General features: G+C 33.6%; 2 protein-coding genes across 4 annotated transcripts in view; one reads left to right on the top strand and one right to left on the bottom strand.

Annotated features, from left to right (window-relative positions):
• Positions 1 to 748: 748 nt before the first annotated feature.
• LOC133174425 (nitric oxide-associated protein 1-like) lies at positions 749 to 10,708 on the bottom strand. Its single transcript, XM_061309547.1, has 8 exons — positions 9,778 to 10,708; positions 8,816 to 8,944; positions 8,305 to 8,487; positions 6,451 to 6,662; positions 2,833 to 2,964; positions 2,444 to 2,560; positions 2,003 to 2,126; positions 749 to 969 (listed from the first exon to the last, which is right to left on the bottom strand). Exons 1-8 carry the CDS (start codon positions 10,688 to 10,690, stop codon positions 761 to 763), a joined length of 2,019 nt encoding a protein of 672 aa, XP_061165531.1. The 5' UTR covers positions 10,691 to 10,708; the 3' UTR covers positions 749 to 760.
• Positions 10,709 to 18,138: 7,430 nt separating this feature from the next.
• Positions 18,139 to 25,301, top strand: part of LOC133174690 (FERM, ARHGEF and pleckstrin domain-containing protein 1-like) — a 46,597-nt gene continuing 39,434 nt past the window's right edge. The window contains exon 1 of one of the 3 annotated variants that reach the window (XM_061309772.1): positions 18,139 to 18,209. The gene's annotated coding sequence lies outside the window, so the exon portion shown is untranslated. Of the gene's footprint in view, positions 18,210 to 25,166; positions 25,240 to 25,301 lie in introns of those variants that run through there. The other 2 variants (XM_061309774.1, XM_061309773.1) reach the window with 2 other exon arrangements.

The raw sequence follows: 25,301 nt of genomic DNA on the forward strand, positions 1-25,301 counted from the left end.
TCAATTTCCCTCATTTTGACACATTATAAATTTATAATCTGGGTTCCGTTTTAATCCTTCTGTTGATTTTTTGTAAAAGTTGAATTACACATGTTCTTGTAGCATATTTACAAGAGAACTTGTGATTCCTGAGCTATGTTTGTTCTATTTTACATTACATTGTACTCAAATATATAGGTATAAATATATTTCATTGAATTTTATTACAAAAAAGTTTCCTTTATAAACAGCATCACACAAATGGTTATTTTTTACATAATGCACATTCTCAAGTCCAGTGTCTGATTTCACAATCTTCTTACAGGGGCATGATTGGTCATATATCAAATTATGTGTGCAAAAGATGTGTAGTTCAATTTTTTTTCTTATTATAAATATAGATTTTGTATCCCAGAACAAAATAACAAACTTTCAAAAAAATTGAATTTGAGGGAAAATTTGGCCTTTCATAACCTTGAGTAAAGCGTGATAATTAAAATAATTGACAAATGCCACTCGTAATTACTGAATAACTATGTATTGTACATATATAAATATACACATATCGTAGTATATACTCAAATTTCAAAAAAAGTTGAAAACTGTTTCATGAAATCAAAGATTTATTAACTCCAAGAATATAACAAATATTTTCACTGAGAGTTATTTCCCCCCATACAGTTATCAGAATGCTGTCAATGCAACTCAGATTCTGTTGGTATTTTCGGTACAAATCAAAGTTTTTCTATTGTGAAGTAAAATTCTGTAAACTCCCATCTCATCATAAGCGTTCTCCCTTTGAAAGCAGAAGTTTAGATTTGTTCCGTCTGTATTTGAATGAATTTCCCATCCTTTTTCTATGGAAAGCATGGGCTTCCTCCAACATTGGGGGTCTTTGGTAAATCCCAAGAGCACCTGGGGTGTACACTCTCAGTGTGACATCAATGTCTATCTCAAATCCCCGTGACATTCCAATCACTGACACCCAACCTGTAAAAATGTTTTTGATGGCATAAATAATTTGTGAATTTTAATATCTCTCTATGTCTATATCATCTAATACTTTCCAAAAATGATATCACTATTTATCAAAATAAAATTTATCGTATGAATGATTTTTGTTGTTTTCATCTATTTAAAAACAATTCTTACTATAAAACTATGTAACCAAAGCATGCTTAGATATTGAAGTTTCGAAGAAATTAGTCAAAATGTCTGATACATTAGATTCTATTCCGTAATGTCATAATTTCACAATCGAGAAGCAACACTTGCAAAATAAAATTACTTGCTTTTATTTTTTATATTTCTGAAATACATGTAAAATTTCTAGATCAAAAATAGATACACAAATTCATATTCTTGCAATAGACAAATTTCACATTCTTTTGTTATCTCCTGTTGCCGATGTAAAACTCACTTTTCTCACTATATCCTTTGTAACTTACCTGTAAATATTTTCAACCTTCAAACTATATCAAACAATTTTGATTTGTCTCTGTATTGCCATAGTATGGGGCAACATAAAAAACATAATGAACATATTCCTTCAGATTTCATTTGAAAGACATTGCCCCATAAATTTGGTAATGTTTTAGAGGGAAAAAAGTGTCTTACGCCGGTTGACCCCAGATTGACCCCGCTATGGGAAATAACTTTTGTAAACGTGAAAGTCATTATTTTGATGTTACAAGTCATTTCAGTAAATTAAGTACTTGCAAAAAATAAGGAACTCACAATAGGCACTGTCCATTCTAAAGACATTGCCCTTATTGGACATGGAGATCATGATTTATAAAGTACGAGAAATTCTTAAACTGTCCAATCTGTGAGAGAACAAAATAACCTTCAGCATATGGCCCATACCTAGTTCTTTCTCTCATACAGTGGACAGTTTCCAGCTGTTTCAGTTTCAAGTTTCTTCTTTACAGACTTTTCACTGTTTAAATAAGTTTACTGTAATGTCGAGAAGCAACATCATTCATAAATCTTGCATACTGAACTTATATTTTACATTACAAACCTAAGGAGGAGAGTTGTATGTCAAGGGCAGCCAATTTCTGAGGGTGGTCCTGGAGGTGGATCCGAATATCTTCACTCTTCAGTGGTGGAAGCTTTGCTAGCCTTAATTCATCACCAAGAGGAACCTGCAACAAAACAGTTCTGAATATGACATATGCATGCATAGCAGAAGTTGATCCATTTGAGGAATACATTATAAAAGTTGCATTCAACAATCATTTATTTTTAGCAAATGTTATTCAGATTATTACCAGTAGTTAGTTAAAGACATCAATGATCAATTATACAATTCCTTCCCTTTCTACATCCCAACACTGAAATGCTACCTGGCTTGATTAATAATAAAATTCCTCCTCATTCTCCTAACAGTTTTTTGATTGAAAAACTCTCACATCCTTCCTAGTGAAAATTATGCTCGATTCTGAATCTCTGAGATACCTACTCCAAGTACATCTGTCCCAATGTTGTTGCAGTAGAACTCTTCTGCTTCATGACTAGGCATCACATACACAGGAAGCTTAGAATTGATAAAAATCACCAACATCACATCCTGGTTCCCCTGTAACCAAACAAAATGTTAATGTTCAAATTATTTGGAAAATTTTTCCTTTGAAAATAAATCATGAATTGTATTTTGAAAAAGTGTACAAACATTAATTGTTTCCTCAGATTCCCAAATAATTTTTTTTTTTTTGGCACTGATATTACCTTATATGAAAAATACCATAATTTATTAAAAAAAAAAAAAAATTAACATTTTCAGAAAAGACATCTAGAAAAAAAATCACTGTTTTGTAGTATCAAAATGATTTGCTAATTTGCATTTTGTACCTCTACATAGTCAATCCTTCCTAATCCAGTGATGAAAACAGTATGGTCCAGCTTCAGTAAATAACAATGGGGAACAATCTTACGAGTAGGTATGATGAGCTTCAGTTCCTCAGGTGTCAGCTCTGTGTGGATCTACAACAATCAGCAGCATTTCCTCTAAGTCTGAGTGATTATTCCCAAACTTTATATACAGTACAACTTGTCTAATCAAGACACCACTGGTTCCAAAGAAATTGATAGGATTATACAATATTCCACATTAGACACCATTTAAAACAATTCCAATCACTGAAAAGGACTTAAAGTTTTGTTCACAATAGCAGGAAGCTGCGCAATATGAGATCAAAAGCACAGATGCATGTTAGAGCTTCTACACCTCACTTATTCAATGCAATAAAAATTTAATCATGGTGACCACAGAGTTTAACCATGGAGGGCCGCCATGGTTAAACCCCTTTGTGGAGAACCCTGAACAATTCCTTTATTTTTATACTGTGTAATAAGTAGTGGTGTAACAATACAGCTGACACGTTATCATGATATACTGTAAAATTCATAAATAATATCATGATATGTACTGTAGTATATCATCTTCACAATTTTATAGTAACAGGAAAGGAGAAAATGCATGGCCGGACCGGGAATCGAACCCGGGACCCCTGCATCACTAGTCAGGTGCTCTACCAACTGAGAAATTGTGTCTCTTTCCTGAAATCGGTAACCATCTAAGTTTTAAATGAAATTTAACTAAAACAAGAGGCCCAGGGGCCACATCGCTCACCTGAGCACTATGGCTAGGAAAAAGCAGAAATCAGTTCAGTCTTGAAAGGTTGAAAAGTTTAAATATAAAAGTTGTTCGGGGGGGGGGGGGGGGGGGGGGTCATGAATTGAACAAATTTGAATCTACATTATCTGAGGATGCTTCCATTTAAATATGACCAATCATGGCTTTGCTGTTCTTGAGTAGAAGATTTTTAAATATTTAACCTATGTATTCCTATGTAAAACTTTGATCACCCATTGTGGCCCCACCCGACCTCCAGAGGTCATGTTTGAACAAACTTGAATGTACACTATCTAAGAATGCTTCCATATAAATATGACCAATCATGGCTTTGCTGTTCTTAAGAAACAGTTTTTTTTTAAGATTTTTACTATGTGTCCTACGTAAAAAAAAACCCGGGGGTCATGATTTGAACAAACTTGAATCTACACTATCTGAGGATGCTACCATATAAATATGACCAATCATGGCTTTGCTGTTCTTGAGAAGAAGATTTTTCAAGATTTTTCCTATATATTCCTATGTAAAACTTTGATCGCCCATTGTGGCCCCACCTGACCCCCGGGGGTCATGATTTGAACAAATTTGAATCTACACTATCTGAGGATGCTACCATATAAATATGACCAATCATGGCTTTGCTGTTCTTGAGAAGAAGATTTTTCAAGATTTTTCCTATATATTCCTATGTAAAACTTTGATCGCCCATTGTGGCCCCACCCGACCCCCAGGGGTCATGATTTGAACAAACTTGAATCTAAACTATCTGAGGATGCTACCATATAAATATGACCAATCATGGCTTTGCTGTTCTTGAGAAGAAGATTTTTCAAGATTTTTCCTATATATTCCTATGTTAAACTTTGATCGCCCATTGTGGCCCCACCTGACCCCCGGGGGTCATGATTTGAACAAACTTGAATCTTCGCTACCTGAGGATGCTACCATATAAATATGACCAATCATGGCTTTGCTGTTCTTGAGAAGAAGATTTTTCCTATATATTCCTATGTAAAACTTTGATCGCCCATTGTGGCCCCACCCGACCTCCGGGGGTCATGATTTGAACAAATTTGAATCTACACTACCTGAGGATGCTTCCACATAAGTTTCATATTTTCAAGCACAGTGGTTCTTGAGAAGAAGATTTTTTAATGATGCCATTAATTTTTCACGAATTCTTAATTATCTCCCCTTGGAAGAAGGCGTGGCCCTTCATTTGAACAAACTTGAATTCCCTTTACCCAAGGATACTTTGTGGCAAGTTTGGTTGAAATTGGCCCAGTGGTTCTGGAGAAGAAGTCGAAAATGTGAAAAGTTTACAGACGGACAGACAGACAGACGGACAGACGGACTACAGACAAAATGTGATCAGAAAAGCTCACTTGAGCCTTCGGCTCAGGTGAGCTAAAAAGATAATACTCATCAGATGTACCTTTGTAAACAACTCATACAGCTCACACAAACATTTCTCTCATCTTATAGTGAATTTGTGCAGCACCATAAATGTAAATTGTAAAGCTACTACATTTATTTCATAAGAATGTATCAAAAATGAATTTAAAATACTGAAAATCTGATGCATCAGGATATGCAAGTACATTTTTCATACCATCTTAAGATACAATTTTTTGTGTATTGCAGTATATCATTATACCCCTACTAATAAGTATTATACAAGGGGTTATCAAAGAGTTTGTGGACTAGCACCAAAAATTTAAAACTGCTTTAGGTACATCAATGAATTTCAACACATTTAGTTTGCATCACTTTTTCTATCTATAGAATAAACCATAAATCATAAGTTTTATTTTTTTTTTATAAATTGTTAATGCTTTTGTAAGCAATGGTATGCCGAGGCAGCACAACCTCAAATATGATGTTTTTTCTACTTGAGTGTAATTGAGAAAGACTCTTTTCATATGGGCATTTGTCATCTAAAAATCCTATTAATTCAGGCATGTGGTATGACACAATTGTTCTGTAAAATTTGCAATTTTTACCTCATTCAGTAAGTTCTATGTAATTTTATCGTAAATTTTGTATGGGATGTCCAAACAATTAAGGGCTTGAAAATGACATCAAAAAGGGGGAGGGATTTCTTTTTCCAACACTCTATAAAGTTTTGCACCTGAAAAAACTGGTATAGACCTAGGGAATGTTTAAACAGGCTACAGAAAATAAAATGCATCCAAAGTTCTTGTTTTTAAATGCAAAAAAAAGATTTAGAGAGATGAAAGATGCACAGTTAATATCGATTTGTAGTCAGGATGTCAAAAGTCAGTCACGTCAAAAAGTGATGTTGATCATGTGTGGTAGAAATTGATCTCCAACAAACTAAGTATTCTGGCAGAAATTGATCTCCAACAAACTAAGTATTCTGGCATAATCAAAAGAGGATCTTTCCCTATGTATAGATCTAATTTACAATACTATATGCATTGAAAGCTCTGTTCATGACATTGTAAAGTCATATAAACAAGACAGGCTTAAGTCCTTACTTAACTACAGGTTATCTCATCAAGATAAGTGTACGAGGTAGAGAGAGCTGACATTGAGAAACACTGACATTGTCGGACGTCATGAAACTAAACGGCAAAAGCGCTGGATGATCATATAATGCCTTTTTTATTTTAGAATAATTTGGCAAATTATCAACGTATCAAGCTAAAATTTTCAACATTTCTTAAAACTTTTGTTGTTTTATGTTCCTTATAAATTTTGTAAACACAGACTACATAGTATTAATTTTAGCACATCAGTCCACGAACTCTTTGATAACCCCTCGTATATGAAACAAAAGTTTTAATTATTTCATCGAAAAATTATCTTACCTGATTGTCACACAAAAGGCCAGGAGTATCGCACAAGAATCTAGAGTCTTTATAATCCCTCTCATCATACTTCATTGGAGTTTCCATGATGAACTCTTTCCCATCATTGGTTCGTACTTTGTCCTCTTTGTATTCATACGCCATGAGATTAAATCCTGAGTACAGAGCCCTTTTTTCTGCATCGTTTGTAAAATCTGTTTTTTCTACTTTTCCTTAAAGTAATAAAACTTATTGTGTGAAATTGTGAATGCCAAAATAAATAATGCACAAGCAGTAATTGAAGAAATTTTGTCTTTGCAACTTCTGTTTTGCCTTTGGAATAATTAAATACCATATACAGCAGAGCATCCTTACACATTAATGTGGTGCATATACATGTATCTTTATTTCACCATGTTCACACATATACATGTACACTGCAGGCTTATGCAGTTCCCCACAATATTAATTATATTTCATATACATTTGCATATTTCATTTTGGAAGTAATCTGTCCTAATCAGCATATTTGAATTTCCAATCAGCAATCCTGGCATTGCTTCAAACTTAAGATGTTTAACATCAGTAGTGACTGTTCCTTCACCAAATGCCAGTGCTAGTAGTGAAAGTCACGGGTCTTTTGGCTGAGACCTTAAAAAACCGAGGTCCCGTGTCACAGTAGTCATTCACTGTCATTGGCATGATAAAGATCCCTCACTGCTTTGGCCATAAGCACCATGCATAGGTCAAAATTTTTAGCACTTCACCTAAAGGAGGTCAATCAGGCCATGCCTCTACATGTGAGAAAAATTTTTGAATGGGATGTAAAAAAAAAACAAAAAAAAAAAAAAAAAACATACAAGCAATGAATTCAATCTGCTGGGATTGCCGAGTCTAAAAAATTTTTCATCAGAGCTATTAATTTTTTCCAAAAATTTATTGAATACTGGATTAATTTTAAAATATTCTAAATGTGTTTATTTATAACTGATGATGTCATTACCAGTAGAGTGGTTATAACTTATGATGTCATTACCATGTAGGGTGATTATAACTGATGATGTCATTACCAGTAGAGTGGTTATAATTTATGATGTCATTACCAGTAGAGTGGTTATAACTGATGATGTCATTACCATGTAGGGTGATTATAACTGATGATGTCATTACCATGTAGAGTGGTTATAACTGATGATATCTTTACCATGTAGAGTGGTTATAACTGATGATGTCATTACCATGTAGAGTGGTTATAACTTATGATGTCATAACCATGAAGAGTGGTTATAACTAATGATATCTTTACCATGTAGAATGGTTATAATTTATGATGTCATTACCATGTAGAGTGATTATAACTGATGATGTTCTTACAATGTAGAGTGGTTATAATTGATGATATCATTACCATGTACAGTAATTTTAACTGAGTGATGATGTCATTTCCATGTAAATTGGTTATAACTGATGATGTCAATACCGTGTAGACTGGATATAAATGACATTATTTTACTTTCATGTTAAATACTAAAATCTGATCGGTTTAGACGCATTTAACAATCTGTAATGTTACCCTCAGCGTTAGCAACACAGTTGACAACGGCGTACGGTTCACCGCTGAATTCTCAAAAAGTCAGTTGTACGTTTGAAAGAAGCCAAATAAATGACGTCAATAAAAGCTTGCGTCCGATGTAGCTTACTTGAAAACAACAAACGACAGACGAAACATCCTTGCGAGTGCAAACTTTACATGATAAAGGACTTTTTGAGTAGTTAGTGGAGTGGTTATAAATGATGATGTTATTACCATGTAGAGTGGTTATAAATGATGATGTTAATACCATGTAGAGTGGTTATAACTGATGATGCTATTACCATGTAAAGTGGTTATAACTGATGATGCTACTAATTTCTTTTGTTTTTTGATCTCCTCTTTCATCTTCTTGTGTCGAAGAATCTCTTTTACTTGAGTTTCCAAAAGTCTTTTTTGTCTCATTTTCATCAACCAGTTTGTTTTAGAATTCATGATGGGAAACTTCAGAATGTTGATAGTTGTTCCTGAAATAGAAATATATATTATATATTCATTTCAATCAATAAAAAATTTAAAATATTTGGCTTCATTTAATTAATCTTTGGGTTTTTTTAAATAAATTTCTCCATTTCTCCTATTTCATTGTTGTATGCAACTTCAAAGTAATATTTCATCAGAGCTTTGTTTGTTTCTTCTTTTTTTCCATTTCCTTTTTTAAGGTTGGGGATGGGGGTAGGGGTGGGTCAAAAAATGGAAGCATTCCCATCATTAATCTTATTGGCACTGATTCCTTCATAATAAAATAAATTGGATATATGACAACTTGCAAACAATCATGGTATGATTTTATACCTGGCCACACAGACACAGTGGCTTTGGGGATGACATCCCTGACTTTATAGTAACAGTAGTCTGAATGAAGAAAACTGTTGTACAGAGTAGACTTTCCACTGTTAGCAGTGCCAATCATGTACACATTACCTGCAGATAGAAAACAAGCAATTTAAGTAATATCAACTTTTTTAACAACTTTATGATTACTGACCATAACCAGTAGTAATTTTCTAATGCCCTCTATAATAATGTTGGAAAAAATAACTGAAGTTACCCAAATTATACGTATAAAGTGGGTTGGGGCAGTTTACGCTTTATAAACCGCGAAGCGGTTTATAAAAAAGCGTAAACTGTTCCAACCCACTTTATAACATATAAATTGGGTAACTATTAAATTCATTCCTTATAATTTAATTTTCTTTATAACGTATAAATTGGGTAACTATTAAATTCATTCCTTATAATTTAATTTTCTTTATAATGTATAAATTGGGTAACTATTAAATTCATTCCTTATATTAATTTAATTTTCATTCATTTAGTGTAAGAAAAAAAGATGATTGCCCATAAAAAATGACTTTAAATTGTACAAAATTTAAATGTAACGTCAGGAGGATCGATACGTTTTTGTCCCAAGTCATTGTGACTTATGCAACCCAATTTATATGGTATAAAGTAAATTTTTTTATCCAATCAAATGGCGCATTACAATCAGAATTAAATTATTTCAAAGTATTGTTAGTTCAGTTTATGCATTTGGATATACATTATTAGAACTGCATTTTAAATAATTATAATTAACACTGCTTACAATTTTACATTTATCAAAGTTTAAGACAGTTCCTAAGTAAAATTCATAAACCTTGATTGTTATACCATTGTCTAAAAGTTACAACATGGTAAAAAATAATCTTTTTTTGTACTTTCTCAAAAAATCAGACATATGTACGTGTATTTCATTGTTGTGAAGAAATCCTCACCTCTCATACCCCAATTCAGAAGAAGTGATGATATTAATTTTTCTACTCCATATCCCGTTTTTGCACTTATCAAGGAAACCTCTTTCACATTATGTCTATTAAGACCTCTTCTCTTGCAAGCAGAAATGAGAGTTTCTTCTACAGAGTCTAAATAATCAGGCTGATCCTGAGGAATTATATCGACTTTGTTTCCTATCACGTAAATAGGCGTCCTTTCAGTTAACATCTGTGAGAAAATGTCCGGAATGCTGTTTTCGATATCAAACAAATCAATCACTAACAACACCAAACATCTTTCAGAGCAGATCTTTCTCATTATTTCGAGAACCTTTTCATCACTTGCTCTAATGTTGAACATCATACCTTGATGCTGCATTTTGTGACATTTTTGACATTTGGATTCTTTTAATTCTTCCACTGATAAATCTTTGAACACCTCACTTGGCATGTAACCTGGTACCATCACATCCTGACAGTGGAGTAAGGCACCGCAACCCCCACAGTGAACACTGCTCACTTTAATGGACTTGTCTGGTGTTCCAGTTAAGTAATTCTTTTTTGCAATTTCTTGATTTCCAATTTTCTCAGAATCTGAATCTATCTCTTGCCTTACCACATTCAAATCCCTCGTTAATTCACTTATTTTCTTATTAAGCTCTGAAATAGTTTCAAAATGTGATGCTCGTTCGCTTTCTGATTCATTCGAGACAAAAGAGTTAAAACTCATATCAACAATAGCCGGTTTAACAGTTGCTTCATTATTAGTATGGTTTACAACATAACTTTTCTTTCTTCTATACTTCGTATGAAAAAATCTCTTGGAATAGGTCAAAGGGAATAGCTTCTCTATGTTAAAGCGAATAACAAACGGTAATGACGAAGGTTTTGTTTGTAATAGCTGTCTGCAAAACATGTTTGTTACATGTACCAAAGTTTTCTTCTGCAAAACATGTTTTTATCAGCCTGAAAAAATACTCTGCGTTGATTCAGCTTTTTTCTTTACTACTGCAAAGATTATCTTTTACAAACGCACAAAAGATAATGATTTAGCATTGGGTAAATGTAGTGCACTAGAGGATTCGATCTTTTTTTTTTCTTAATGATTATAGAATTAATTTTTAATTTGATATACAGTATAAAACTTTTAAATTTCTGTTTACAATACTCTTGTCTAATTTATTAGATAAAGGATTCTATATACCAAAAATCTAAGAAAGCTTCAATTTCTAAATGCCGAAACCCGAAACCTCGAGTGTTTTTACCGGACCGTAAGAAGCGGGGCACGGGAAGGCCTATTCTCTTTACAGAAGTGGACAGGCTTTCGCCTACATCCACTTCTCTTCGCAAGCCTTCATGTTTTGATTCTGGAAAACTATTCTCTTTAGAGAAGTGGACAGGCTTTCGCCTAAAAGCCTGTCCACTTCTCTAAAGAGAATAGGGGAGGCCGTATAATTATTTATTTTACCGATATATAGTTTTAAACAAAGCTACTTTATTGATGTGTCCTTTCAATTATAAATTGGCTTGTCAAGGAATTTTTGTTTGGTTGTCCAAATAAAAATGTTTGGTTATGCAACCCCACCCCACCCCACCCCCAATAATATTGCTTCCTACGGGCCTGGCTTAGACAGGACCAAGTGATAATCACGTCTGTACAGTAGGAAAGTAAATTTTCATTGAGGGGAAGGAGGTGGGATAGCCATGGGGGTACTGTAAATCACTTTTTATTCAAGAGAACTTTATTTTCGCGTAATTACGCGGGATAGACCATCTCTATTCAAATATTTTGTTCTCGCAAATATTTTTATAAGTATAGATTTTATACAGTATTACCCAGAATTCGTGAAAATCTTGTACCGCTTATAAGTACCAAGTATCTATCTCGCAAAAATAAGGTCTCACAAAAATATGTTGATTTACAGTACATCATAAATTCTGAGGTTCGTTGTTAAAAAATATCTGTGCGCGCACGATTATCGGTCACAGGTGGATCAACAGGGAAAATTACATTTGAAAATGATTTTTTTAACCTTCCGTGTCGAATATTTTGTTATACATGTATATTCTTTATAAAAGAACCCTTATGTCGAGGTTCACTTATATCACTCCAAAACCTGCGAGATTTTACCATCTGCATCAGTTCTAAACAAAATTGATATACATGTACTGCAGTAATCAATAGCAAAATTGTTTTATGCCTCAGTTCTTGGATTTTATAAAGACATATCTTTTGATACTGAAGTCAATGTAAAGAACATGGAGACACATTTCTGTATTAGTTGTGTGATGTAACTCTTGACGGAATTTGAGAAGATGAACCAATTGCAAAATAAGGGAAAGTTATACAGAAGGTCAGTGTCAGAAATTTTTCACGTGTGCAACAGTGTATGAAGTTTGATCAAGGTTTCTTGAACAGTTCCTATGAAAATGAGGTGTAAGTAGTAAATAAGGAAATGAGAGGTCATGGTCGTATAAAAGGTAATGTACAAATTAGGGTCGTTGATGTACGTACTTGGGTATGAAGTTGTTTCTTGGAAACTAAGGTAAATGCAGAATGAGATAGAAAAAAGTAAGGTCAAGGTCATTTGGAAGGACACGGTAATGGAATTATGTCACAATTGAATATCTCTCATCAATGTGAACCTTGGTTAAAAGTACATGTACTATAAAAATAAACTAAAATTTCTTTGGAATTGGGTAATCGCAAAGTGGGACAGGCGGACGGAAATCAGACATGGCAAACACAGGTACTATATAGCCCTGCCTCTAACGTCTTATTTCGAAAAGTTGACTTAAGATAAAATGATCAGGGATTGCAAGAAAGTTGCAAGACGATGTGTTGTATCTTGCCCTTTCCGTTAGATGAGTTGCAGATAATTCAGAATTAATCTAGCTGATTCCAAAGAGGCATCGTTCGGAAATAAAGGCAATAAGGATGCACTTTTGCAAGCATTTTTTGCAAAACAAAACATCAACGCCAATCATTTTAATTATTCATTCCTAAATTTACTGTTCAAGAAACACAGAAGCATCAAGAGTGAGAAGGAACTTCAAAGGGCGACGGAATGAAATATTCAGCGCTTTCGTAATTACGACATAAAAAGTGAAATGGTAGATTTTCGATACCTAATTAAAAACATCGATGAATCCAAGTCAGAGTAGAATTTACTCACGGCTCAGGCTAGAGGAATAATGAAGTGACTTTCCATTCCTTGCTATCATCATGCATAAACTTTCCCGAAAAAAATGTATGTATATATAATGCAAACAAATAAATAAATGAATGGATGAATAAATAAATAAGATAAATAAATAAAATAGTAATAAATAAATAAAATCTTTTAAAAAATTATTTTTTTAAATGTCCTGTATACCAAAATATAACAAAATAATCAAGTTAATTCTAGGAATTTATCTCCCCAGCTTAAGGGCTGCAGTTTATTTGAGATATTATTTAGAAACTATTCATCAATTTTTTTGTTACTTCAAGCTCCGTGATCGGAAGGTCGTGTGTTCGAATCACGGCCGCGACTGACCTAAGTTGATAAAAAATAGGTATAGCAACTGTTCTTTCGCAAACCGCTCGGCACTTTGAAGTGAAAGTTGCGGGTCCTTTGGATGAGACCCTAAAATAGGTAGGCGTTGGCACGATAGAGAATCCTCACTGCTCAATGGTCCTGAATGCCGAGGAAAGGTCTAAATTTGAAGCCCTTCACCGGTATATAGTGACGTCTCTCTATGAGTGAAAAATTCTCGAACGGGACGTAAAACAACATACAATCAATCAATCAAAATTATCCAATGAGGTCATATTTTCAATTTTAGACAGTATTAAAGTGAATTAATCCGAGAATCATTTTAAACCAAATATGAATTTATGACCTTGACCTTTGACCTTTTGGTCTCAAAATTAATAGAGGTCTTTCCAAAATTAGAAAGAGTATTCACTGTAAGTTTCATTTCAGATTTAAGGTAAAAAAAAAAAAAAAAAAAAAGAACTAAACGTTCGAAGGTCATTCAAAAAACATGTAAACAATATTGCTCTTCATCATATTATCAAATATAAAAAACATTTATTTTTCGACTTGTATCAAATACAAATCATTTTATGCATATTTAAATTTGTGACTAATTTATTTTTGACCTTAGAATAATAAAGGTCTTCTTTAAGTCAAAGGGAGTTTGGATATGAAATTTCATCGCAAAAGCTATTATATTTTCAGAGCTATCATCTGGAAACTAGTTAGTGTACTATAATTTCATAACCAATATGAATGTTTGCCCTTGACCTTTGACCCTTTGACCTCAAAATGAATAGGGGGTTTTCTTAAGTAAGAAAAAAGTATCATTTGAACGTTCATTTCAAAAGCTCCAAAAGAACTAAACTTAACATCTAGAAATAAATCATTTTAAGCAATACAATGTTAATTCATTTGACCTTTGAAATTTTGATATTTAAGATCATGCAAGAGGGGGGTCTTTTGAAGTCATAAGGAGTTTCACGTATGATATTTTAATGCAAAAGCTAAAGTAGTTTCGGGGATTATCAGATATATTTCATCCGGATTCGGAGATTATCAGATATATTTCATCCGTAAACTATAGTTTACTATTTCATAACAAAATTTAATTTACTTGATTTCTTTTTTACCTTTAAATCAAGTCTTCAAGTCATTGGGAGTTCTGATTTAAAATTTCAGAGCAAAATCGTTCGATCGACTGGAAACGAATATGTTACAGACAGAGAGGGTGACGAATGACGGACAGCTGTGCGGACGGACATACAGTGCCTAATGAATACCCCCCCCCCCACTCCCGCCTTTAGCGAAAGTGGGAGGGACAATAAATATTTTACATAAATTCCTCAAAATCCTATATGTTCTTTCACAAATATCATGATTTTGCCATGGTGATCATCAATAAGCTTTTTGGGAAATAAATTTCGAACAATTATACTTGAAATGGTATGACAAAGATAATGCTCCAATTAAAGGTTGATTATTTGAGGAGATGACATCGGTATGGCGGCTTTTAAGCATTTGTATCGAGAACAAATCGAAAACTGCCCTATAGAAAGTTTCGCGTCGAAGATCATATAACCTTTGAGTGATAAGTACACGAGGATTGGAGAATAGACCTCTCTCGACCTCTCTCGACCTCTCGTTACTTACAATGTACATGTAGGTACATATTGATAAATATGTTACATTAGAAGTTTAAGCTGTTATCCTGGTCCGTCCGTCTGTCCGTCCGTCTGTGGTGGTTTTATATTTACTCTCGCTATCTTATAACACGCTAGGGAGTACGTTTTATATAACACTCTTCATGAAGGGAAGGAAAATTTCGAGTTTGTCGCACTTTTGATAAGTTTTTTTTCGCACTATGAAAATATATCCTTTGATTTTGTTTTCACGATGTGAAAAATATCGCTTTTATTCCATTGATAAATCAATGTTTATTATAATAATATAATATTTGATAATACAGTATTTCACTGTTGAAAATGTAATAAAGAACTGTTCTTTGATGTAGGTAAAAAACTACGACAAATGAAAATGAAAAAAAAATCCAGTAAACAAAAAACAGGTATATAAGCAAAGAAGACAGTAACTCATCCTCGCAAGCCAGAGGTCCTGAGCCAATATTTTTCAATATAAGTTAACGTGTCTAAAAAAAATCTTATAAAGTTGGGGTATCACCATCAATATTTGTACAGTGCCTATGTCACCAACGACCTTTCACGTTCCATACAGATATTTAAAATAATAATAATCAGCTAGGGAAGCTAGTGACCAATGATTTTACGACAAAAACAATTTTCTTGTTTGCATATGAAGCTTTATATTTAATTTTCCTGTCATATAGAAAGCTATATCGATTTTTTTTCAGGTAGATTAAATGTACATTAAATGTAACTTGATTCAAGATAGCTACAAAATTTGTTTTATTTTGATTCTGTCTGTCTGTTTTGAGAATTACGAGGGTGTGTAGTGTATTTTCCAGTCTAATACGTCCTCTGGGGTTAATTTTAAGTGCAGCGTACATGTCGGATTTTGCAGCTTTCCATAGGTGGTGTTTGTGCATCAGTTTGTTTATAAATCTACCAATAATTCAAATATTGCTCTCTTCAATTAGATGAATGATATCATGAATTCCATAAATGAAGCGAAACAATTCTTTAAGAGTTAGCAAATATATTTGTTGGTCTCTTTAAAAGAATTGATGCGCACAAATGATGAGAGCAATAATTGAATTCATGACAATATCTTCAAATGATTCCTGATATCTACAAATATTTAAGATTATGTTAATATCAAAGGCAAACAATTAATTCTCAACGAGCATCTGCAAATGGGCTTCGAATTCGGTGAATACTAAGAGTCATACAGGCCCGTAGGAAGCAATTTCAGTTTGGGGGGGGGGGGGGGCACAGCCATACATTTTCAGTTGAGGGGGCACTATCAACTACCAAAAATTTCTTGATAAGCTAAAAAAAAAAAAAAAAAAAAGGTCATCAGACGTTTTTATTGAGGGGGCACAAGCATATAGTAGCTATGTTTTCTATTGTAATCTATATATCGGCAAAATTATTGGGGGGCACGCCCCCCCCCCCCCACCGGTTCCTACGGCCATGTCATATTTAGAGTGAGGGGGCACAAGCATATAGTAGCTATGTTTTCTATTGTAATCTATATATCGGCAAAATTATTGGGGGGCACGCCCCCCCCCCCGGTTCCTGCGATAGTGCGATGACGCGATAATGCAATGACGATGAAGCGATGACGATTAAGCGATGGTGTGATAGTGCGGTGACGATGATGCGATGGTATGATGAAGCGATAGCGCAATGACGCGATGGTACAATGGCGATGACACGATGGAGTGATGACGATGGTACGATGACACTGGCGCGATGTTCACTATCGCTCCATCGTGTTATCGCACCATCGTCATCGCATTGTCGTGCCATCGCATCATCTTCATCGCACCGTTGCGTCATTGTCATCACACTGTCGTCATCGCGTCATCCACCATCGACCTCACGGTCGATGCTTGATAGTATTACTATGACAGTGAACTACGTAGCCCTATCCGGTTCCTAGTGGCATACCTTAACTGGGTACCTGAGGTGAGCTATGATTTGTCAGCATTTCAACCTAAATTTTATCAATATATAAGTTGCAATTAAAGCCTTAGATTGAAAAATCCTACCCCTTTCTATATGTGTTCAAATATTTCTTTTTTATTTTATTTTTTTTTTAGTTACTTTTAGAGAAATCGAATTTCCTTTAATCTTGTCTGAAATGAGGAGTGGTTTGTTATATACATTTTGCGATGATATACTACAGGGTTTTTTTACGCTATATATTGTTTAACAACTGAAGTAAATGTAAAAGAAAAACTAAACTACCGAGTTTACAAGTAAAAAAAAATGCATTTTTCTCAAATGCCTGGACACCTATAGTTTTTTTTTTTTAAATCGTAAAATATACTTCATTGTTGAATAATTTTTAAATAGAAAATGCATAATCGGTGCTTTTATTCGCGTCTAATTGAAAGAATAACTAAGATGATGACTTTGAAGAAATATGTGTATATATCCACATTTAAAAATGTGAATTCAGTTGGTTTTTTTTTTTTTTTTTTTTTTTTTTTTTTTGTGATTTTCAATTAATAAGAAGATAAGCAATAAGCTGTTTCCTCCATCTTCTAAGATTTTATTCTCGTTTATTGAAATGAATATTCGATTATTTAACCAAATGTTACGCCTTGTATATATATAATTATAGATCTCGATTTCCCTTCTTTACACAGTTACTTCCCCATTTTACCGTGGAAAAATAAAATAGATCAAGGGAACGTGGGAGCAAATTAGTCTTGGGACAAACCAATTATTTCAAAGTGAAACATATTAATCCTATGGTTCCTAAACCAGTGACAATTAGGTAAAATTGCCATCGTTTATCATATATCAGTCCATTGTGTCAATTTGCTCTGGCAGGTTACTGGTGCAGAAAAAATTTCGAGATACCCTGTATCACTTACGAATCTGCGTCTTTAGTCCGTAAAATAGCTCTCATATTGGCTGTTCCGTTAATTGTCGTTAAATGCATATTTTCCCCTCAAGCTGTAAAGCAAATAGGTCATTTTAATTAAACTAGGACACTCAGGTAATTTGAAAAATATGTTTTTGTTTTTATAATAATTTTTTTCCTCTTATATTAGACTGTCAGTATTTTTTCACTCTTTATTTTATGTTTTTCCCGTAGGGAGTTCCGACCAAATTTTTGAAGGCAAAGGTCAAACTTCAACAGCGTGTGTCTCTCATGTCGGATTTGTGTGAAAAGTGATAGAAATAATCCTAATAATTATTTTTAATCAAGGGATTTTACTTAAGATTTAAAGATTTGAATACTTTACCAGTGCATGTGGTGAGTATCTGTAAGATTAATACATACTCAGCCTTAATAGCGATGCTCTACCTTGTTGTTCTCTAGATTTAACACTGTCCCTACACTATTGTATTTTGGGGATAACAGTACTTTGGAATTTCAATGATTATCGATGTGGTTATTAATATTTTCCCCTCCATTTAAACGCATCTTGCTTTGTATTATAAAATTGACAACATGTGTAGCAGGATAGAAAATAAAGAAAGCACAGAGATGAAGTATTTGCACAGCAAGACAGTGTACGTATGATGTGATTCACTCATAAAAGTGTGTCTTCATTCTATAAACTACCCATGTGAAGATGTCCGGGGGTAGGGGTGGGGTGAGTGTGTGGGAGTGATGGAAAGTGCTTGTCACAATATGACAAATTGTCATTGATGCATGTCATGTATAATACTGCACTGTCCAAAACACACCTCAGGGTATAATTAAACAAAAGGATATGAATAAACATATAGTGTATTTAATTAACGTATGTTTTGTGGAGTCAGGTATGTTATTTGTATTGTTGATAATCTGTATCTGCTCTAGATGTATTGACATTAGAAATGTTGACATTGGAAAGCCATGCCTTTTTCTATGAAAGTCACTTGCTTGTCAATAAGTATGGTAATGTTGAGTATATGTTTATATTGAGTATATGTTTTAGAATTGCTATACAAATAATACAATATATTGGTTACAATACATATTCTTCAGAATTTTCTGGATGAGTCTAGCACATCTGAAATGCTGTTGAAAGTATGATCATGTATCATCAGGGACATAACATATATACATGATATATTTAGGTTCTTGATATTGTATGTTCCTTGTATAGACACATTTGAGAATTGTTTCATATTGGGAGGAAGATGATATAATACTCCTGTCTTAAAATAGATGTTCTGAATTCTTTTGTCATGCACACTATCAGTTATTAGGAGTATGTATTTGAATGAATCATGAATGTGTTTAACCATGTTAACATGTTGAAGCTTAAATGCATTAATTAAATAATTAACTCAGAAGTAAATCCAGTAATGCTTTGGTTAATTTTGCTTAGTAGGAAAAATCTGCATATTTCACCTCAAAATGGGTTTTTTTCTGTAAGGGTCTAATTTTCTGTATCATTGAGTACTAGCTGGTGGAAAGTAATTTGTTGTTTTAGAGAAGCCACTTAGTTGGAATAAGTAGCTCTGTCAGTTCTAGAAGTGTTTAGCAGCACTGTAGATGCTTCTCTTCCTACTAGCCATGAGGAGAAAACCCTGTGTATGGTGTGGAGGAAATCTCACCTCTTCTGACAAGAGGGGGGTTTAGTTTAGATGCGGTGGCAACACAAGTCAAGTGACCCAGAAGTGTGTGTGGTTTTTAACCTCTCTCTGCCAGCAGCTTGATTGAGGTTTATTTAAATTTTCAGGCCATTCACAGTTGTGGCAGGGGGAAAAAAATCGAGAGAATCGAGGTGCAGGGGAGTAAACTGGAAGATTTAACTTTTACTACGTTTAGTTCCATGTGCTTTTGCCTTTTAACTTTTGAGGAAGATTTAGAAGTTAACACTGAACTATGAAGTTGTACAGATAAGGCAGTCATAATGTATACAATGATGTATAAAGAGTGGCACATTTAAGTCAGGTGTTTTTTAGGGTCTGTAGGGGGGCTGAAATAAGGCCCCATTCCCAGTGCTGAAAAGCAGGTATTTTCCCCAATTTTTGCTTTAAAATTCCCAAAAACTTCAAAGCAGAGAAGCCTCATCATTCATATATCTCCTTCACAGGCCCACAGATTACAAATTTTGCCTAAAAATTGTTAATTAAATCTTTTTTTTTTCAAATTGAAAGCCAATAGGAGTCCCATAATACCTGCTTTATGCACTTGTTTATTCTTTTTTCAAAACTTCTTTGGATAAAATGTTTTCTCAATTCCAAGAAAATATCACTATTTTTTCCCAATTGGAAAGGCCCAGGCCCTTGAATTCAAGACCTAAAAAAAAACCCTGAAAGTGAGCATGTCTCCTAATAAATAGACACAATACCAAGACAGTCTGCATGTATGTATAGTTATTAAAAGAGAGTTAGGGGGTAGCTAAATTAACAGTGATTAAGTATTACTGTTAAAAAAAAAAGTTTTTCTTCAGTGGAACATTTTGGTTGTTGACTAATAATATCAGAGATGGTTGGACCCAGAAGTACAAAAGTGTGATTTTTACAGAAGAGCATCTGTGTACACATTCTTGAACAACTTGCATTCATGTACTCACGGCTAACTTGAACAACTTCTGAACATGTATGTACGTAGTACTTACTGTTCGAGAATTTTTTTTTTACAATAAGTAGAAGTGATAATACGGCCTTAAATCCTCATTTTTCCTGGTTTACTTAGAACAGTAAATGGTTAGAGCAGCATAACTAGCAATGTAAAGGTTACTCTCTGTAATTAAGTTTACTACATAAAATTTATGATAGGCTTTTTATGGTGGATAATGGGATGGCAATTAAAACACCATCATCGTTTGTCCTTGGGGAAATTTAAAGTATGCTGGGAGTGGGAGAGAGGGGGTGATAAATGTTACTGCTTACACATATATATTTGTAACAGAGAGTAGTAAGAATTCATTTGTTCATGAGGGTGAGAGCTTTAAGTGTGTTTCACTAATTGGGAAAGTTTGTCCTGTGTATTGCAGACTAAATGGCGATTCAACTAGAAGAGAAATTGTACTATTTTTCTTTAGTATAATTACTTTGCCTAAATGTACAAGCTTTAGACTTGTGAACACTAGTGTTACTGATCAGAACATGAACATGATACTGACAAAATAATTATTAATTTATACTGATTACTGAAGTATTTAATTTTGTGGATGAAATGTCAAAAATGATGATTTCCCAGAGAGTGCACTTGCTGTTTATTACTGGGCAAGTGCACTATCTACTTCTCTGTAGAGGAAAGGAATAGACTATAACCATAGCCTAGCCAAAATGAGTGCACATGAAATGTGTAAAATGAATTTGATGTATGTAAGTAATTTTTTGGTAGGGGGATGGGGGTGGAGGGTCAGAAATTATATTTTACTCTTAAAAAATACCACGCTTTGGAGTAAAAAAAAAATACTGAGATTTCAGATTGATGTGTGTTGTGTGACAGATTTTGGTTACCCACACTTGGTATGCTGTGACTAAGCTGGTGCCCGCCCCCTATGCCATGATAGCTGTTTCCTTTAGGCTGTTACAATCCTCGTAATCCTCTCAGTGGCTGCTGTGGTCACTCAAGTAGAAAAATTGTTGATGCTCGTAGATAGCTGTGAACAAGTGGACCGAGAAATGTCAATTTCACTCTGATCATTAGCTGTACCTATTAAAAGCTTTTTCTCCCTTCCTTTTAAATTTATCTGTGCATTCTTAAGAAGTGTATCTCTATATGCTTAAATTTTTGTACATTCTTTGTTTATTGGGGTTAGACAGAAGTTTAATTGTTTGGCATAATTTCAGCAGTTGCAACAAAGTAATTGTAGAGTTTCAGTTGGTTCTATTAAAGACCAGAAAACAGGTTGTTATTTCTGCTATATCTAATGTGGGTTTTTTTTGTGTGTGTGTATAACGCTGTTAGAAGTCTTTACGAAATTATCGCCAATGTTCCAGATTGCCGTTATGATACCTGGTCGACGTTTGAATTATTGATCATTTCTGCAACTTTTCAAAGCTTTTATCTGCACATGATGTTTGCTGAGCATTGTTTCCTAGTCTTGGCGAGGTGTCTGCAGTTTTGGAGTATTGTTGTCTCATAATACACAGGCATTAACTTCTGTGGCTGAATCTATGAGTGCTCTAATCAGATAATGGGTATTAGGTCCCAGAGAAAGGGGACCATACAAAAAAATCCACTGGAATGGCTGTAATCATTAGAGATAGTGAAAAAAATTACTTGATCTTGTGAACTTATTTCAGAAAATAGATCTATATTTTATGTGCAATGTGTAGACAGGTGAATTTCTCACAGAAATGGCAGGAGATTGTGCCAATGGTTCTTTTAAACAAAAAAAATTTAAATGTCAATTTGTGTTAATTTTTATTAAGATTAAGAATTTATGAGGAAAATGCAGGGACTTGATAGAGAATTGAAAGTTACAACAGCTAGCTTTTATTATTGCAAATTTTTAGAATTTTTTTTATTTGACTTTTGAACATGTCATTGTCAGTAGTTTTGCAAATTCAGTTTGAATTTAAAATCGATGCAAATGATGTTAGCATTCATATAAGCATAATTAAGAGAGACTTGCATATAGATACTGCATAAAGGAAGTGAGGAATTATTCATATATATCACTATTTTCATGGATTTTGTGAGGTTGTAAAGTTGAGAAACATGATAGAATATTGTTTGTGTAGAATCATAATTAATATGTGACATTTGATTATTAATTAATACATGTAGTTAAATACTTGAGCATGAATTCAAATGCCTTTGTTTGGGTATCTGTGAACAATAAACATCTAGTGTACAATGTAAAGTGCACATGAATCTTCTTTTGAATCGTACCAGATATTGTGCTTTGATCGTAGTGCCTCAATTATCCATGATTGTCATAATGAGTTTCAACTCCTGTTTAAGTTTATAAGTAAGAATTATGAATTACCCCGCCTGATGTCATGATTTGGGATTAACCCTTATCATCAAACAAGGTTTCAGTTTAGTGCACCTGTGTCCTTTGCCTTAGAGGTAATGAATTTAATAACTGTAGCATTCTGTATATATTTACAGATTCTGTTTTGTGTAATTATCCCCATCTCCCAACTTGATGGTTTTGATCCGGCCTGCCTTTTGACCCAGGGGCAAAAAAAAAAAAAGCTGTCAATATTCAATATTGTGCAATTTTTGTTAATGGTATCAGTGATTTTCATTTTAAATTATAGGACACCATTATAGACAAATAGATGTGAGACATGTAGAATATCTTATATGTTTATCTGGGAAAATTATACAGATTACAGAGATGGATAATGTCAAATATTTACTGTATTTAATGGTTACCAGGTATTCTGCTCTATTTCCCTTTATTTTTTTCTCCCCTCTCTTTTTCACATGTGATAGGGAAAAAAAAAAATTAATCATATTACCAAGTAATAACAATTATTAGTAATTTTAAAAACACTGTATTAATTATATTAATAACTTTTGACAATGCCTTGTTTTAGCTCTTTATTCAAGGACAAAAAGAGTTAGAGTGATCAATATATTTACACTTTGGAAAGACATGTCTGTGTGTGTATCAGTATTTCTGTAACATCTTGCTCCATGTAGAGCTATTGACAAGCCCTTATTGAATGATTTCGTCAAGGAGTATTGATCGAACCACTTCCCATAGAGAGTAAGAGCTATTTGTGCCCCGACTTATCGTTTTCGAATGACTTGCACTTGGCCAAGAAAACTTGTGTTTTCCAATTTAGATTATGCAACTTGAGAGTGATTTATGAACATGACAGATAATTTTTGAATAGAAAGCAGAGGCGTAATTAAGTGGAACATATGAAGTGGTATTAACGGGTCCGGTTTCATTTCATGTCAAGAGTTACTTGTTACATGTATTTAGTGTAAACTTCTGAGATGATGGCAGGGTATCAAAAGATGCAAATTTTTATTTTCTAACTAATGATCATAATTGTGATAATTAAAGGATATAGGCAATTTTGAATATAATATAATATAGATTTCTTGAAGAAAATGTCAAATAGATTTCTAGCTAACTTAATATTTTCTTTACTAGAAGCATGCTTGGGCAATGAAAACAATAGAAAACCAGCTGGGATATTAGTGTTATGCATGTATTCCATTTCTCTGTCATACGTACATCATGTCAAATGCTGAATCCTAGACCATATATTAAGTATGTGAAATATATGTATATGAATTATGCTGGACACATCACATTTTATTAGAAGATATTCATATATGTTGTAAATTGCATTTCTGCACTAAGCATTCATGAGATTAAAAAAAACAACAACAAAAGATTGCATCTTCTTCAGAATCTTAAAAAAAATAGTTATTGGGGGGGGGGGGGAATTTAGGCATTCATCTAAGTAATAATGAAAAAGACATCATTTCTATACTCATGACCTATGAAAAGTAGCTAGGGTACAATTGATGGAAATCTACACAGAGTATCTGAAATTTCAGCTCTTACTCTTTGAAAAGTAAAATGAAAGTACTTGATATTTTATCTTTAAGATAAATGTACATGTTTGTATTTTTAGTATTGATATGAAACATATAAAAATATTTAAGCATTTGCCAAAGGCTGATAGAATGGCAGAATATTGTTGATTTCAGTTTTTTTTATGTCTGGTATCGGTAATCAAAGCATTGATATAATGATACTGTACATTGCCTTGTACACAATCAAGCCCTCTGGTTAGATCACTGACCTGTGAAATTGGCAAACAAAATTTTTTTCCTCTTTTTTATTTACAAAGGTAGTTTAGGACACAATACATGATTTCATTTGTTTAACATACATTTTTACCCAACAAAGATTTTTCTCTCATGTTGTCATGTTTGTTTTACAACACTTGTCGTCCCTAAGTTTACTTAAGAAAGAAAAACCCATTATTTCAGATAGACCTGTGTTTTAAGTAGAATACAGATTTTTTTTGGGGATGAACATAATAGCATTTATAATTCAGTTAGGCATTGATCCGATTCCGAGGGTATCGTGGCATCGGTACATCTAGGTCAGAGGTCAGCAGATAGGATCAGTATTAATGCAGTATATCATAAATCTTATTAATAACGTGGCTGCACACATTCAATAACCAAAATATTGAATTTTTTGGAACTTTGCAGAGGATCAGATAAGTTTGATGCTCAGATAGCATTGGAGGGATCTATACGGTGTTTTAGTTGTGAACCATCTGTGTTGGATATTGTTTATTTGGAGGTCCCTCTGTGTGGCATATGTTTGAGAGAGGTTGAGTGCCAGAGGTTGGAATTTGTAGGAAGTGGGCAGGATATGCATGACTGGTCACACTTGCAGGTGAGGTTTCACATTCCTTTTCAACTGTTTTAGGACTATATTTAGCATTTTTTACTCTGGAT

The sequence above is a fragment of the Saccostrea echinata genome, unplaced genomic scaffold (assembly GCF_033153115.1).
Source record: "Saccostrea echinata isolate AGI-Se365-2 ecotype Australia unplaced genomic scaffold, CSIRO_AGI_Sech_v1 ptg000058l, whole genome shotgun sequence".
NCBI lineage: Eukaryota > Metazoa > Mollusca > Bivalvia > Ostreida > Ostreidae > Saccostrea > Saccostrea echinata.

Bases quoted from the DNA above. Each gene is read 5' to 3' on its own strand.
- LOC133174425 (XM_061309547.1), bottom strand. From the start codon at position 10,690: ATGTTTTGCAGACAGCTATTACAAACAAAACCTTCGTCATTACCGTTT. The intron at 8,945-9,777 runs GTGAGGATTTCT...TTCTATCTGCAG, and splicing joins TCTGAATTGGGGTATGAGAG to GTAATGTGTACATGATTGGC. The intron at 8,488-8,815 runs GTATAAAATCAT...TTTCTATTTCAG, and splicing joins CACTGTGTCTGTGTGGCCAG to GAACAACTATCAACATTCTG.